This window comes from Pistacia vera, unplaced genomic scaffold (genome assembly GCF_008641045.1).
Source record: "Pistacia vera cultivar Batoury unplaced genomic scaffold, PisVer_v2 Contig17, whole genome shotgun sequence".
In the NCBI taxonomy this organism is placed as follows: domain Eukaryota; kingdom Viridiplantae; phylum Streptophyta; class Magnoliopsida; order Sapindales; family Anacardiaceae; genus Pistacia; species Pistacia vera.
In genome coordinates, this window is record NW_022195789.1 from 1 (window position 1) to 16436 (window position 16436).

Consider the following 16436-nt stretch of genomic DNA (forward strand, 5'->3'; position numbering starts at 1 on the left):
AGAGTGTCTAAGCCTTTATAAACCACATTCCTACCCTTTTCCCTCTCAATGTGGGATCTTAACATTCCCACATGCCAAGGGAGAGTGTCTAAGCCCTTATAAACCACATTCCTACCCCTTTTCTCTCTCAATATGAGATCTTAACATTCCCACATGCTTCGAGATCCGACGTCTTTGTTGGTCTTTTTTCCAGAGAGCGTCTGCCCTTGTCGGCCTTACTGCCCTCCCTTTGGGTTTTACTTCACTTGGAAAACCGGTTTGTCAAGGGAGACTGCCCAAACCTTTATAAACCACATTCCCACTCCTTTTTCTTCTCAACGTGGGATTTTAACATTCCTACACGCTTTGAGATTCGACGCCCTCGTTGGTTTTCTTTCCAGAGAGCGCCTGCCCTCATCGTCTACCTCGCCCTCGTCGACTTTACTACCTTTCCTCGGGTCTTACTTCGCCTAGAAGGCTGTCAAACCCTAGAAACCTGTCAAGAACTCTCTTTCTTGGCCCCTCGAGGGGCCCACTAGGCCTTGCTGCACAGGGTCGAGAGGTGAGGCCTGCTCTGATACCATTTGATAGGAGTCTACTCCCAAATTGATGGGAATTGGGTTGAGCAATGGGCCTTTGATAAGAATTGGGCCGGGCAGTGATCCTTTTTGTGAGCTTAGGTAAAACTCTCTTAGGAAAACCGGCTTGCCAAGAGAAGGTGTCTAAGCCCATATAAACCACATGCCCACCCATTTTTCCTCTCAATGTGAGATCCTAACATAAGCTCATTCCATATGCTTGGCAATCCAGGTAGACACCAATGGCTACAATCATGGGGAGCATTGCAGGAATGCCTGGCTCACAATGGAACAAGGGGTGACCGTTGCTCCTGAACTCTGTCAGATATATACTGTTTAAGAACTGAACCTTCCTGTTTTCATTTCTCATCTACTTGATTATATCTGAAATGAAATGATTATTGAGGGGCTCAGCTTTAAGCCTTGTGTAGATTGTTTCCGGTTCTTTCTCTCTATCACAGAAACCTCCTTTATTCCATGTGCCATTCATGCAAAATTCATATCTAAAGTTCTTGACCTAGGACCCGTAAGTTATGGTGTAAAGCTAATTCTGGCTATTCTTGCAGACAAAGGTTACTGCTTACTCTAAAATATAACTTTCTTTCTACTCTCTTTGATAAAATGTGCATAAAGGGGTAAAAACTTAGTTTTACGTTGACGTATGCTTAAGCAATTTATTTTTATGTTCAGTATGCTAACCAAAACGTACAGAATTTTAATGCTTGCGTGTAATGTACCGGAGAGTAGCTTTGAAAGAAAGTGTGACTTCTCTTTGGATCTAGGTTCCTTATTACCCGTGACTCAAGTTTGCAGAGACCTTGGAAATGCTTCCGTCACCATTCATTGTTGTATTTACTTTCCCCTTCCTGAAAATAGATTCCCCTGAAGACACAACATGCCATCACTTTCTCTTAACAAAGTTCTAGCTAAGTTTTTTAGAATAATAGAAGAAAATTTATGTGAGGAAAGGAAAGTAATAGTTCATACATCTTTTAAGTTTTATCTTCATTCCACCAATGGCCGTCGTTGAAAATCAAGGCATCTGCTCCAATCCACTTTTTTTTTTTTTTTTTTTTTTTGAAAAACCAGTGTAGCTCATTGGCACTAACGGTCCTTCAAACTTCCTGCGATAAGTCTAAGGTGGGCGACTGATGACGACTAGGAAAGGTATTCAACTGTCATGTTATATCCATGAAAACGCAGAGAGAAAGCCCTTGTTTAGTTATGGGTTTTCCATTTTCTTTATATATTGTGGACTTGTGGGAAACTGCTTTTGCAAACATGCATATGAAGGGCTCCCATTGGTTTCTCCCAGTCAAATCACCGGCAAACACAATATGATCATTCCTGAATAGATCGCCTGCTTTGAATCTGGGATTTGCAGGAACAAAGCAAATACAATAAGAGATGGTCAAAATATTTTCTTACTCTAGTTGTTAAATATGCTTATATGGTAATTTTGTGGTGAACTTCGGCATCCTAGTCCCATTTCAACATAAATATCTTTACTTAAGATCCTGAAGTTATCGGGTATCAAAATTTGTATTATAGTAAGTAGTACTATAAATATAATAATACTATACTTATAAAGATTTTCATTCATAATAAAAAATGAGTACAAGAGTGAAATAAAAAGTTAAACTTATTATATATATATATATATATTTTTTTGGTCACATCATTTTATATGAAATTTTTTATAAAATTTCTTTGTAAATATAACATTACTTCTATAAATATGATTATACAAAATAGGACATAACTTTGTATTATGTTGATTACTAAATTACCATATGATTATAAAGAATACCAAGTCTAAACTTACACGTGAGCCGGCATTTAGCATGTACAAGGAATAGAGGTCTAATTGGTTTGTGGGCTAGTGATGAAAATTGCTTTGCTAAACTGCAAAGATTTAGTGATGCATACATGAATCAGTAATGTAACATTCCAAAATAGTGAATTAATGGTGATTTAGAGAATATGAAATAAATGAATAAATGATGAAGAAGATGTTAATTTTCATTTATAAAGAAGTTAGAAATATATGTATGCATTGGTCATTGATAACAGACTAATAGAGATATCTCAGCCAGCCAGCTAGCTAGCCAACAACTCATGAATTCATTAAATTCAAATTTAACGTGGACTCGACAATTATTAATCAACCAGCATACCTCTCATTGAATATACCAGTTCACTCTTTAAATTATGCATTTGGGATTGTTGCTAAGACTTAGATTTAGTTTGGGTTTTTTTACTTCTTCTATCGTCACTTATTTTTTAATTTATAATTAATATGAAAAGTGATTATACAACAATTTGATTATGAAATAATCTATAATGAAAATAAAAAACTGATGATGAAATGTTAATTATATAATAAATATAATATTAATTTCTGGAAAACTGAAACTGGTTGCTTTGGGGTAGTTGGACGCACTTTTTTGAAACTTGGACTGGTCAGGAACCAACCACAACTTCGGTCTAGTTCAATGCCAAACCCATTAATATACTAAGAACCACTTTGGATTGCGGTCGGATCGGCAGAACAATACCAACCCGCCAGTCCGACCGGTCTATGATCCAAATCAGGTCACTAACCCCTTCCAAAAAAAAAAGAACCCTTTTTTGCATTTGTATTCGATTCTTTCTTCATTTCAATTCGTTCCACTCAGATCCTTCGCCATAGACCTTGGCCTTATAACCTTAGCAACTTCGATCACATCATCGAGAGTAATGTTGCCATTGTGTTTGATATTCTTGGTCTTTTTCCTGTCTCTCTCAGGCTCCCTCAACGCTTTGATGACCAATGTGGCGGTTGAGGTAATTTCATCTTAACCTCCATCTTTGGATATTGTTAGAGGTAATTTCATCTTAACCTCCATCTTTGGATTACCTTCGCTTGGTACAAGCAGAAATAAAAAATGGGAGAGAAAATGTGTGTTAGGGTTTGGGAAGGGAGGCACAGCTAAATGAAGTGAACGGGTTGGGGTTGAATATAAGCAAACTAGGGTTTTGCAATGTTGAGTTGGAATGCCTATTACATCTTCAAGGTTTAGGTTATTTTGTAGGTGGGTTTTATCAGGTCGTTAATGTAGTTTTATGGCCCAAATTTAGTATAAATTTTACAGACCGTTAATGTGATGATGTCATCTGTCCAACCCGCGGGTCAAGCAGGTTCAACCACTCAGCCCTGAACGTGGGCACTTGACAGGGTCATTGACCGGGCCAGGTCTCAAAACCTTGGCTGGATGGCAGTCGCCGACGACACCGTTAGCTTCATTGGGTAGATCAGAAGTAATCAAATTTGTCGAAATCAACAGGGTTTGTATCATCATCGGTGAGGGTCTCATTCTGATCATTTTGTTGGCTAGTGTTCTTTGCTGCTTGTAACTACCAAAAAACAGGTTGTAATGTGAATGGACCTACTGCTGTTTAGGTGAGGAAAAGTATTGATGAACGCGCCGATGTTCGAGTTGAAAATGTTCCACAGTTTAATAATGGTGCGCGGGCCGGATTCCCCATGTGGCTCAAAAAGCCATCGGCGCTGACCAAGGCTTGGAACTGGTTATCCTCACTATTATTTTTCAGCTTTCTAAGAATAACTAGGGCATCGTCCCTAAATGCAAAGGAACTGTGTTATAGTTGCACCTAACTGCAAGTCTGCAAGTTCAAAAAAGTTAGTGAAAACAGAACCAAAACATAACGAAGTAAATAAGAATAGTAGTGAAAACAGGAATATAGCTAATGAGACCTGCCGAGCACTATCTCGAAGGCTTCACGAAGTTGCATAGAAATGAAGACTTTGCCATTCAAACGGTCTAGATTAATTTAGAGCGATACTAGTTTTACAAAGACACATACAAAAGGGGTACACAAAGACAATTTTCATCATTGATTTTCATGATTTTTTTTTTCTCTCTCTCTCTTTTTCAATTTTTTCTTTGTTTTTTTCTTCTTGCTGATGTCATTTTGTAACCCTCTTTGTATGGGTCTTTGTAAGGATAGCATTTTTCATTAATTTAATCGTTAACAAGTTTATTTCCTTGGCAGCCTCTTGGGATGTTTGCTTGTTTTGATGATGATTCAATAGAATGCACTAGATATGCTATCCGATGATTTCTGACTCCACAAAGAGGCTTCAACAAAGGAAAATTTTATACATTTTATTGATAATAACTATGAATAACTTAAACATAACAATCCTATTTATAATAGGCTAATCCTAATTTCACTAAAAAGATAATTAAAATAAAATGAGAAATCCTAATTGAAAAATAAACTAGGTTTCTAATAAAAACAACAAAGCTACGGACACCGAAAAATTTGCACCGAAAATGTGTATCGGCCTATGTGTACCAGGCGCCTAATTTTTCTAACAATTTCTTTCTAATGAACGGCCGTCCATCAAATATAGACAACCATTAACTCACATGGACTCTCGTCCATATTATATGGACGGGGGTCCATATACCGGGGACGGGCGTCCCCATTTAAAAGAAGTCCGTCCATAAATAAAATACAATAAAAAAATTTGTAAAACATTAGGGATGGATGGACGGCCATCCATTACTTTTGGACGGGCACCCACAAATAATGGACACCCGTCTTTGACCCAAAAAAAAACTTTTGGGACGGTCGTCCCTTACGTTTGGACAAGTGTCCATTAGGAATGGACACCCGTCCATACTTTTAATAGAAAAAAAAATTCTAAACAAAAACCCATTCTTCTTGGTCTTCATTCCCCATCTCCTCTCTTTTTCTTGGTCTTCATTCCCTATCTCCCTGTTTTGCTTTTCACTCCTGTTCTCTCTCACTTCCTTTTGAGCATAAAGTTTTTTCTTGTTGGTTTTATTTAGTTCATTTCTTCATACTTACAGGAGCTCACATTGGACCGTGTGGTTTTGAACAAGGCAGACCAAGTTGATACTCAACAAGTAAATTTTTTTTATCCCAATTATTTATTTTTCTGGTTCTGAGCATGTAAATTTGGAGATGCATGTCTTTTATCATATCAATAGAACCTGCTTACCTGGTCTTCTTTTTCAGCTGATGAGGGTTTATGAAGCTTTGATGTGGTCACTAGGAAAAGTACTTAATACTCCTGAAGTTGTCCGCGTCTATATTGGGTAGATTCTTTATCTTTTTATGTGTATAAATGTTGATACATTTCTGTCTGATGATTTAAGTTCAATATTATCTTAATATGCAAAGTTAATCTCCCGCTTGCTTTTTGCAGCTCATTCAATGAGAACATTGTAACTGAAGCTGCAACTGGTCCAATTGGGAAAGAACTTTTTGAAAAAGAACAAGAAGANCCAAACGTGAGGAACGTCCGTCCAAACGGGAGGGACGGCCATCCAAAATTTATGGATGGCCGTCCCAAAAGTTTTTTTTTTTTTTTTTTTCATATTTGGGTCAAGGAGGGCGTCCATTATTTGTGGGCGCCCGTCCAAAAGTAATGGACGGTCGTCCCCAATGTTTTACAAATTTTTTTATTGTATTTTATTTATGGACGGGCATTCTTTAAATGGAGACGTCTGTCCCTGGTATATGGACGGGAGTCCATGTAAGTGAACGACTGTCCATATTTGATGGACAGCCGTTCACTAGAAAAAAATTGATAGAAAAATCAGGCGCCTGGTACACGTAGGCCGATACACATTTTTGGTGCAAATTTTTCAGTGTCCGTAGCTTTGTTGCTAATAAAAATTAGGAAAACAGCGGTTGAAAATTAGGATGAGACTATCCTACATAAGATGATGAGGGGTATTTTTTTAATTGTACATAAATTTTTTTTAATTTTTTTTAAAGCTAAACTTTATCTCAAACTTTTGGGATGGCCGTCCCTTACGTTTGGACGGGCATCCATACTTTTAATAAAATAAAAAAAAAATTCTAAACAAAAACCCATTCTTCTTCGTCTTCATTCCCCATCTCCTCTCTTTTTCTTCGTCTTCATTCCTCATCTCCTTTCGAAGATGATTAATGATATAAGCATGTATCTTGACAGCTCTGGCTCGTTTCACGAATTCATTGACCTGTGAGGAAAACTTGCAGTCAGAATCCCCTTCAAGAAGCATCTTTGAGGAAATATTTTGAAATAAAGATTATATGGAAAATGGAGTGGATGGGCGATGACTACTTTCTTTACGCCTTTACTAATATGCAGAAAAGAATGAAACTAACTCACTCGGCGATCACAAGCCTTTTTCGGAATGTCTTTCAGATCAGTTAGAAGGTCTTCTTGTTCTTTTTCAAAAAGTTCTTTCCCAATTGGACCAGTTGCAGCTTCAGTTACAATGTTCTCATTGAATGAGCTGCAAAAAGCAAGCGGGAGATTAACTTTGCATATTAAGATAATATTGAACTTAAATCATCAGACAGAAATGTATCAACATTTATACACATAAAAAGATAAAGAATCTACCCAATATAGACGCGGACAACTTCAGGAGTATTAAGTACTTTTCCTAGTGACCACATCAAAGCTTCATAAACCCTCATCAGCTGAAAAAGAAGACCAGGTAAGCAGGTTCTATTGATATGATAAAAGACATGCATCTCCAAATTTACATGCTCAGAACCAGAAAAATAAATAATTGGGATAAAAAAAATTTACTTGTTGAGTATCAACTTGGTCTGCCTTGTTCAAAACCACACGGTCCAATGTGAGCTCCTGTAAGTATGAAGAAATGAACTAAATAAAACCAACAAGAAAAAACTTTATGCTCAAAAGGAAGTGAGAGAGAACAGGAGTGAAAAGCAAAACAGGGAGATAGGGAATGAAGACCAAGAAAAAGAGAGGAGATGGGGAATGAAGACCAAGAAGAATGGGTTTTTGTTTAGAATTTTTTTTTTCTATTAAAAGTATGGACGGGTGTCCATTCCTAATGGACACCTGTCCAAACGTAAGGGACGACCGTCCCAAAAGTTTTTTTTTTGGGTCAAGGACGGGCGTCCATTATTTGTGGGCGCCCGTCCAAAAGTAATGGACGGCTGTCCCTAATGTTTTGTAAATTTTTTTATTGTATTTTATTTATGGATGGGCGTCCTTTAAATGGGGACGCTTGTCCCTGGTATATGAACCCCCATCCATATAATATGGACGGGAGTCCATGTGAGTGAACGGTAGTCCATATTTGATGGACAACCGTTCACTAGAAAAAAAAATGATAGAAAAATCAGTCGCCTGGTACACGTAGGCCGATACACATTTTCAGTGCAAACTTTTCGGTGTCCGTAGCTTTGTTGAATGTTAATACCCTGTATAGTACAAAATTCGTGGGGAGATTGTGGGGTCAGTGTATAGGGTAACGTTTCCTGTCATTAGTACCATTCAATCATAGTTCTAGTGGGGTAACGTTACCGCCCTATCTGCACCACTCAATCATTTGATCATGCCTTGATTGAACCATTTCGACCATACAATTAGCAATCATGCCATGATTTACTGGTCCAGACTCCAATGCTTAACTGAATTCAGAGATTGTGTATTGGGATAATGGAAAAAATAACTATGGGTGGATAATGCAGGCTTGTCACTAGTTTTGGAAGCTGATGTGAAGCAGATTGTAGGAAAGGCCCATCAAACTGTTAAGTTTTTGTCCTGAGTTATCACAAATTACAGCTCTATGCCTAACTAATCAACTGTATAACAAGATAATCACAGATTAAGATCTCTGGTTAACAAACAATCTCCAAACAACAACAAAGTAATCACAGATTAAGATCTCTGAATAGCAACCAATCTCCAAACGACAAAGTAATCACAGATTAAGATCTCTGTAATCACAATCAATCTCCAAACAACAAAGTAATCACATATTAAGATCTCTGAATCATCAAGCATTAACAAACAACAGATCAAGTAAAGAGATAAAGATCAACACAAGGAATTATAGTGGTTCGGCTGGGTAGCCTACATCCACTCTTCAAGGCGCAAATAGGATGTCATTACTATTACAGTCAATAGAACAATTTACAGAGTATTGAACAAAGAAAAAAACGAAATGAGCAAAGAAGAATACAACCCAAAGAAACCCTAGCTTTCTTCCCTTTTCCCCTTGCTACATATCCATATCAAATGGAATCAATTTATACATCAGTCACCTCCCAGGATCAACCTTCACTTGGTACCCCAAGAAGATTTAGCCGTAGATGAGCAACAAATTTCGTCTCCCATAAGAACATTCTGGAATGAGACAGTTAGAGAGGAGAAATCTGTGCAAAAGAAGAGGGCTGGATCGAATGCTAGACAAAGTCATTTTAGCTCATCATAAAACGACATCGGTTTGACCCCCTTGACTCTCCCAATTTTTAATATTCTCCACCGTGGCACAAACACAAGCCACATCACCACACAAACATTTGAAAGGTTTGTATCCTTTATGCCTTTTCAAAACATAACGAAGTAAAAACAATATCTGAATAACTTGCATATAGAAAACAGGACTATAGGCCTAATGCCCTGCCCGAGCACTAACTCGAAGGCTTTCACGAAGTTGCATAAAATGAAGACTTTGCCATTTCACCGGTCTAGATTAATTTAGAAGCGATACTAGTTTTACACAGAACACAACCAAAGGGGTCCACCAGAGACATTTTCATCATTGATTTTCATTGATTTTTTTTTCTTCTCTCTCTCTTTTTCAATTTTTCTTTGTTTTTTTTCTTCTTGCGATGTCCTTTTGTCACCCTCTTTTGTATGGTCTTTGAAGGATCGCATTTTTCATTTAATTTACTCGTTAACGAAGATTGTATTCCTTGGCATCCTCTTGGGATGTTTGCTTTTTTTGATGATGATTCAATAGAATGCCCTAGATTGCTATCGCTATAGTTTCTGACTCCACAAAGAGGCTTAACAAAGGAAAATTTTATACTTTTATTGATAATAACTATGCCATTAACTTAAACATAACAATCCTATTTATAAATAGGCTAATCCTAGTTTCAGCTAAAAGATCATAAAATAAATGAGAACTCCCTAAGTTAAAAAATTAAAAAAACTCGTTTCTAATAAAAACAACAAAGCTACGGACACCTCCGAAAAACTTTGCACCGACAATGTGTATCAGGCTATGTGTATACCAGGCGCATAATTTTTCTAACATTTCGGTCTGTTAATGAACGCCGATCCATCAAATATAGACAACCATTAACTCACATGGACCCTCGTCCATTTATAGGGACGGGGTCCATATACGAGGACGGGCGTCCCCGATTTTAAAAGAGCCCTCCATAAATAAAAACAATAAAAAAATTTGTAAAACATTAGGGATGGATGGACTCCATCCATTACTTTGGACTGTGGCACCCACAAATATGGACACCGTCTTTGACCAAAAAAAAACTTTTGGGACGGTCTACCCTTACGTTTGGAACAAGTGTCCATTACGGAATGGACCCCCGCCATACTTTTAATAGCAAAAAAAAATTCTAACAAAACCAATTCTTCTTGGTCTTCATTCCCCATCCTCCTCTCTTTTCTTTGTCTCATTCCCTATCTCCCTGTTTTCTTTTCCCCCCGGTTCTCCTCACTTCCTTTGAGCATAAAGTTTTTTCTTTGTTGGTTTTTATTTAGTTCTTGCTTCATACTTAACAGGCTCTCACATTGGACCGTGTGGTTGAACAAGGCAGACCAAGTGCTACTCAACAAGTAAATTTTTTTTATCCCAATTATTTTATTTTTCTGGGTTCTGTTCTGAGCATGTAATTTGGAGATGCATGTCTTTTATCATATCAATATAACCTGCTTTACCTGTCCTTCTTTTTCGCTGATGAGGGTTATGAAGCTTTGTGTGGTCCTAGGAAAAAGTACTTAATACTCCTGAAAGTTGTCCGCGTCTATATTGGGTAGTTCTTATCTTTTTATGTGTCTACATGTTTGATATCATTTCCTGTCTGATGATTTAAGTTCAATATTATCGTAATATGCAAAAGGTTAATCTCCCTCGCTTTGCTTTTTGCAGGCTCATTCATGAGAACATTGTAACTGAAGCTGCCACTGGTCCAATTGGGAACGAACTGTTTGAAAAAGAACAATAAGACCTTTCTAACTGTCGAAGACATTCTTCCTAAAAAGGCTTGTGATCGCCGAGTTTAGTTCGTTTCATTTCTTTTCTCTGCATATTCGTCAAGGCGTAAAGAAAGTCGTCATCGCCCATGCCCCTCCATTTTCCATATATTTTATTCCAAAGTAAAAAAATTTCCTCAAAAAAGGGAAAAAATGTGCCCTTCTTGTAAGGGGAATTCCTGAATCACGTTTTCCTCACCCAGGTACAAATGATTCGTGAAACGCTCCAGAGCTGTAAGATACATTCTTATAATCATTATCATCTTGCAAGGAGATTAGGAAGGGGGGGGGACAAAAAAAAAAAAGGGGGGGGGGGCTGGGGGTGAATACACTAAAAAGTAGAGGAGATTGTGAATGAAACACGAATATTGGTTTTTGTTTAGAATTTTTTTTTATTTTATTAAAAGTATGGATTTGGCCCCTCCAAAACGTAAGGTACGGGGGTGGCCCATCCCAAAAGTTTTGAGATAAAGTTTAGCCTTTAAAAAATTAAAAAAAATTTATGTACAATAAAAAAAATCCCCTCCTCATCTTTGTACGTAGTCCTCATCCTAAATTTCAAACCGCTGTTTTTTCCCTAATTTTTATTATCCCAAAGCTACCGGACACTGAATTTGCACCATAACACTGTTGCTCGGCCTACCGTGTACCAGGCGCCTGATTTTTTCTAATCAATTTTTTCTATGCACGGCTGTCCAGCATATGGACATCGTTCACTTACATGGATCTTCCCGTCCATAACCAGGGACAGCCGTCCCATTTAAGACAATTGCCCTCCATAATAAAAATACAATAAAAAATTTGTAAAACATTGTGACATTCGTCCATATGTACTTTTGACGGGCGCCCACAATAATGGAACTCCCTCCTTGACCCAAATATGAAAACAAAAAAAAAAAAAATTTTGGACGGCCATACCTAAATTTTGGATGGCCGTCCCTCCCGTTTGCTGACGAACGTTCCTCACCGTATTGTGACGGCTTTCATTAGAATGGATGCCTGTCCCTTACATTGGACTGGCGTCCATTACATTTTGGGATGGAACGTCCGTACTTTGACCCTTCGTCCATACTTCTAATAGAAAAAAAAAAATCCTAACCAAAAACCCTTCCATACCTCTCATTGAATATACCAATTCACTCTTTAAATTATGTATTTGGGATTGTTGCTAAGACTTAGATTTAGTTTGGGTTTTTTTACTTCTTCTATAGTCACTTATTTTTTAATTTATAATTAATATGAAAAGTGATTATACAACAATCTGATTATGAAATAATCTATAATGAAAATAAAAAACTGATGATGAAATGTTAATTATATAAATACCCTCATTATTTTTATAATATAATAATATAATTAAAATAAAATAAAAATCTAATAAATCTAATATTAATTTGTGGAAAACTGAAACTGGTTGCTTTGGGGTAGTTGGACGCACTTTTTTGAAACTTGGACTGGTCAGGAACCAACCACAGCTTCGGTCTAGTTCAATGCCCAAACCCATTAATATACTAAGAACCACTTTGGATTGCGGTCGGATCGGCAGAACAATACCAACCCGCCAGTCCGACCGGTCTATGATCCAAATCAGGTCACTAAATTATTTTCCAATCTAAACGTACACCCCCCCAAACATTAAAAAAAAAAAAAAAAAAAACCCTTTTTTGCATTTGTATTCGATTCTTTCTTCATTTCAATTCGTTCCACTCAGATCCTTCGCCATAGACCTTGGCCTTATAACCTTAGCAACTTCGATCACATCATCGAGAGTAATGTTGCCATTGTGTTTGATATTCTTGGTCTTTTTCCTGTCTCTCTCAGGCTCCCTCGACGCTTTGATGACCAATGTGGCGGTTGAGGTAATTTCATCTTAGCCTCCATCTTTGGATATTGTTAGAGGTAATTTCATCTTAACCTCCATCTTTGGATATTGTTAGAGGTAATTTCATCTTAACCTCCATCTTTGGATTACCTTCGCTTGGTACAAGCAGAAATAAAAAATGGGAGAGAAAATGTGTGTTAGGGTTTGGGAAGGGAGGCACAGCTAAATGAGGTGAACGGGTTGGGGTTGAATATAAGCAAACTAGGGTTTTGCAATGTTGAGTTGGAATGCCTATTACATCTTCAAGGTTTAGGTTATTTTGTAGGTGGGTTTTATCAGGTCGTTAATGTAGTTTTATGGCCCAAATTTAGTATAAATTTTACAGACCGTTAATGTGATGATGTCATCTGTCCGACCCGCGGGTCAAGCAGGTTCAACCACTCAGCCCTGAACGTGGGCACTTGACAGGGTCATTGACCGGGCCAGGTCTCAAAACCTTGGCTGGATGGCAGTCGCCGACGACACCGTTAGCTTCATTGGGTAGATCAGAAGTAATCAAATTTGTCGAAATCAACAGGGTTTGATATCATGATCGGTGAGGGTCTCGTTCTGATCATTTTGTTGGCTAGTGTTCTTTGCTGCTTGTAACTACCAAAAAACAGGTTGTAATGTGAATGGACCTACTGCTGTTTAGGTGAGGAAAAGTATTGATGAACGCGCCGATGTTCGAGTTGAAAATGTTCCACAGTTTAATAATGGTGCGCGGGCCGGATTCCCCATGTGGCTCAAAAAGCCATCGGCGCTGACCAAGGCTTGGAACTGGTTATCCTCACTATTATTTTTCAGCTTTCTAAGAATAACTAGGGCATCGTCCCTAAATGCAAAGGAACTGTGTTATAGTTGCACCTAACTGCAAGTTCAAAAAAGTTAGTGAAAACAGAACTNTAATAGCATCACAAACCTGATTAAAAGTATGAATCTGGACGTTTGATTTGGAGTATTTTTCTACAATCTGAAAATGGTAAAGAACTTGTAAGTCTACAGGATCTAGTTAAAGGGGGTAGGGAGGGAAGTGAAGTGAAGGGGAGAAAGTTCCAATACCTTTGCTGTGTCATCATGAGTGTTGAATGAGTTCATAAGAAGCAACGGAACATTGCACCCATACTTGGAGTTGAGATGCTATAATATTTGAAAAATTAGGTTACATGCCATCATGATAAAAAGAGAGAGAGAAAAAGAGAAAGACTTAGAACAGTAAGGAACAAAGTATAACCTCAATCTGGATAACAATCAAGTCAAGAAAAGTCAAACCATTACGAACTTCAATAACAGACCTGTGCAAAACAATTTTTTATCAAAAACTGACAACTGAAAAGAAGTCTTAGAAAGACAATAGATAATGGACAGACTATGGGAATGAATCAACAAACTCATCAGAGATTATAATATTTGCATTTCTATTGGTGAGAATAAAAAAGAAAAAATTACGAGACCTTAAACAGTAGCCACAATTTTGCCAGGTATGAATTGAGAATGTAGCACACAAATGGTAAAATGTGAGCAAAATAAATAATACCAGTCTTCTATCCCCATCAAACTAATTATAAGCGAACTGACATGGAGAAAACCAATTATAGAGAATTTAAACTTTGATTTGAGATGTTATGCTTATGTCTCTACGCCATCTTTAAAGAAAATTTATACAAGTACATGAACTACAGGACAAAGTAAAACCTGAAACGCATTTTTACCTCTAACACTAAAAAGAACATTTCGTACATCACAGTGAACACAAAAACAGAATCACACCATATTACAGATTCAATTGCATTGTCTGGTACATCCAAATCGAATGACATGGGAACACAAAACTAAATTACCAAGTTTAAAGCTGTGATAGCCACGACATTACAGACAAGCATCGACAAAAAACCACCTATCATATGTAATCGTGAAGTTGGGTCCACTTCTACAAGGGGTAATCCAATCTATGAATAGGTCCTAGAAGTGACTCAGGGGTATGTGGGATCTCCTTATCAGATTATATAATATATTTGTAGATTAACATGAGTGTTGATGATAAGAGTCTTAAATTAATATCAACATAAATCATTCACTCTACAAGATCATAAAATTTTTCTATGTTATATAAATACTACCCAATTGTAAGTTTCTTTTATTTATTTTTTAATTTTTGGCAACCAGAAATCCCTGAACCCGCAAATTCAAGGTGCATATCAGGTTACCTGCCGAATCCTACAATCTTTAGCAAGAGAGGGATTCATGGCATCCACATACTGTTATGTACCATTTTAAATACTATAAATACAGGATTCAATATTTACACATAGAGTAACTAAGATGAAAGTGATAAAATGATTCTAGGGACATCAGACGTGCACTGCACATGATCTCTAAGTCTAATGTCAGATCATATTTTAATCTAATTTGATAAACATCCCTTCTATATTACACAAATCCAACATCTGATCCGTTCCCATTCACTTCAATGTTAATGCAAAAGAATCCACATCTTACTTCGAGAAGTCAAACAAAAAGAGTGATTACAGTCTCAGTCGCAACAAGAACGATAAATTGTTAAAATAAAATAAAATAAAATAAATAGAAAACCACAATCTAGTGAAAGAATGCGTACTTTGGACCAGTGCAGCCCATTGTTGTCCCCAAACCTCCATTGAGCTTCAACACAACAAGCTTATCTAAGAGCTTTTTGGTTTCCGCTGGAACTGCATCAGTTCACGTAAAATTTAGAACTAAAACAACTGTCCAACCAAATGCAAATCCAAACTTCAATACCTTCAGGAGCAGGTGCCAAGGTGTCATAAGGAACCACCACCTCATCAGTGGGCGTTTGGATCTTGCTCCACTCCACGTGTTGAGCCTCGCCACTTCAATCAATCAATCAACACACAAACAATCACCATCACTCAATCCAATTCAAAAATCAAAATCTCGAACATCTACTCACAAAAACAAACGAAATCAGAGCTAAATTTACCTGAGATAGCGGGCAACGAGATTGATGAATCCATTCTTCTCATTCTCACTGCAGAAGGAAACAGAAAAAATATAGAATTAATCAAACAAAGAATGAAACACAGATCTGATGATCAAAATCATTAAGAAGAATAAAAGAGTACCTGATTTGGCTGAGGCCAGCAACGGAAGATTTGAGTTGTGTGAGCTTATCGGTGTCAGTGGCCATTGAAGAGAAAGGTAAAGAGACAAAAGAAGAGGAATCTGGAAGTTTTTGAAATGAAAGTGAGAGCACGGAGAGTAGTATGCGTATTAATATATATAGACAGATATATAATGATGACCAACGGGTGGTGTGGTGAATTACGATTTGCAAAAAATTTTAAAATGAAGAAATAGTCAGGTCAGTGTTTAGTGTCAAACGAAACAGAATATACAGCCGAATATGACGCTTCAATTCATGGGATGCGATCCTGCGAGCGGAGAAAACTAGTAGCGCCTATTTTACGCAGAGGTGACACCTCACCACTTTTCTATTGACGATTAACACTTGGCTCACTCACCTCTCACCTTTTGCCCAACTTCTTCTTTGAATCTCTTTTTGGGTTTGGCTTCTATTTCATTAGTTATCCGACACCTTCACATTAAAAATGAAATAAAGAAAAAGAATTATGAACTTTGAAAAAATAAAAGAAAAAGGAAAAAAGTGATTTTACTTTAAATTATCCTGAATAGTAATGGGCAGAATTTTATAATTCTAATTTTAATAAAAAAAAAATTGAGATCTTGGTATTGCTGAGAGTAATTGGAATCAAACTAAGCAAAAATTCTTTCATATAATATAAAGTTAAGAAGAGACCAAAGTATATTTCACTTGTGCTTATATTATGATTCTTCGTTAACGGATTGTACTGCAACATATTTGATGAAAGATTTTTTTTAATAAAGAACACAACAGTAAAAATATATCCAGTGGACGGAA

General features: G+C 37.1%; 1 protein-coding gene, 2 long non-coding RNA genes and 1 pseudogene across 3 annotated transcripts; 1 reads left to right on the top strand and 3 right to left on the bottom strand.

The window, feature by feature from the left end:
• Window positions 1-670: 670 nt before the first annotated feature.
• On the bottom strand, window positions 671-2396 carry LOC116125707 (annotated as a pseudogene).
• Window positions 2397-5456: 3060 nt separating this feature from the next.
• LOC116125711 lies at window positions 5457-5860 on the top strand. Its single transcript, XR_004127374.1, has 3 exons — window positions 5457-5497; window positions 5610-5689; window positions 5800-5860. It is a non-coding gene; the product is annotated as an uncharacterized LOC116125711 (long non-coding RNA).
• Window positions 5861-6819: 959 nt separating this feature from the next.
• LOC116125710 lies at window positions 6820-7223 on the bottom strand. The gene is made up of 3 exons (XR_004127373.1): window positions 7183-7223; window positions 6991-7070; window positions 6820-6880 (listed from the first exon to the last, which is right to left on the bottom strand). It is a non-coding gene; the product is annotated as an uncharacterized LOC116125710 (long non-coding RNA).
• A 6108-nt stretch (window positions 7224-13331) lies between these two features.
• LOC116125716 (UTP--glucose-1-phosphate uridylyltransferase-like) lies at window positions 13332-15773 on the bottom strand. The gene is made up of 8 exons (XM_031411434.1): window positions 15619-15773; window positions 15477-15524; window positions 15275-15366; window positions 15114-15204; window positions 13731-13791; window positions 13559-13636; window positions 13419-13469; window positions 13332-13367 (listed from the first exon to the last, which is right to left on the bottom strand). Exons 1-8 carry the CDS (start codon window positions 15681-15683, stop codon window positions 13332-13334), a joined length of 522 nt encoding a protein of 173 aa, XP_031267294.1. The 5' UTR covers window positions 15684-15773.
• Window positions 15774-16436: the final 663 nt, after the last annotated feature.

Bases quoted from the DNA above. Each gene is read 5' to 3' on its own strand.
- LOC116125716 (XM_031411434.1), bottom strand. From the start codon at position 15,683: ATGGCCACTGACACCGATAAGCTCACACAACTCAAATCTTCCGTTGCT. The intron at 13,792-15,113 runs GTACGCATTCTT...TGTTTTGCACAG, and splicing joins ATGGGCTGCACTGGTCCAAA to GTCTGTTATTGAAGTTCGTA. The intron at 13,470-13,558 runs GTATTGGAACTT...TACCATTTTCAG, and splicing joins CTCATGATGACACAGCAAAG to ATTGTAGAAAAATACTCCAA.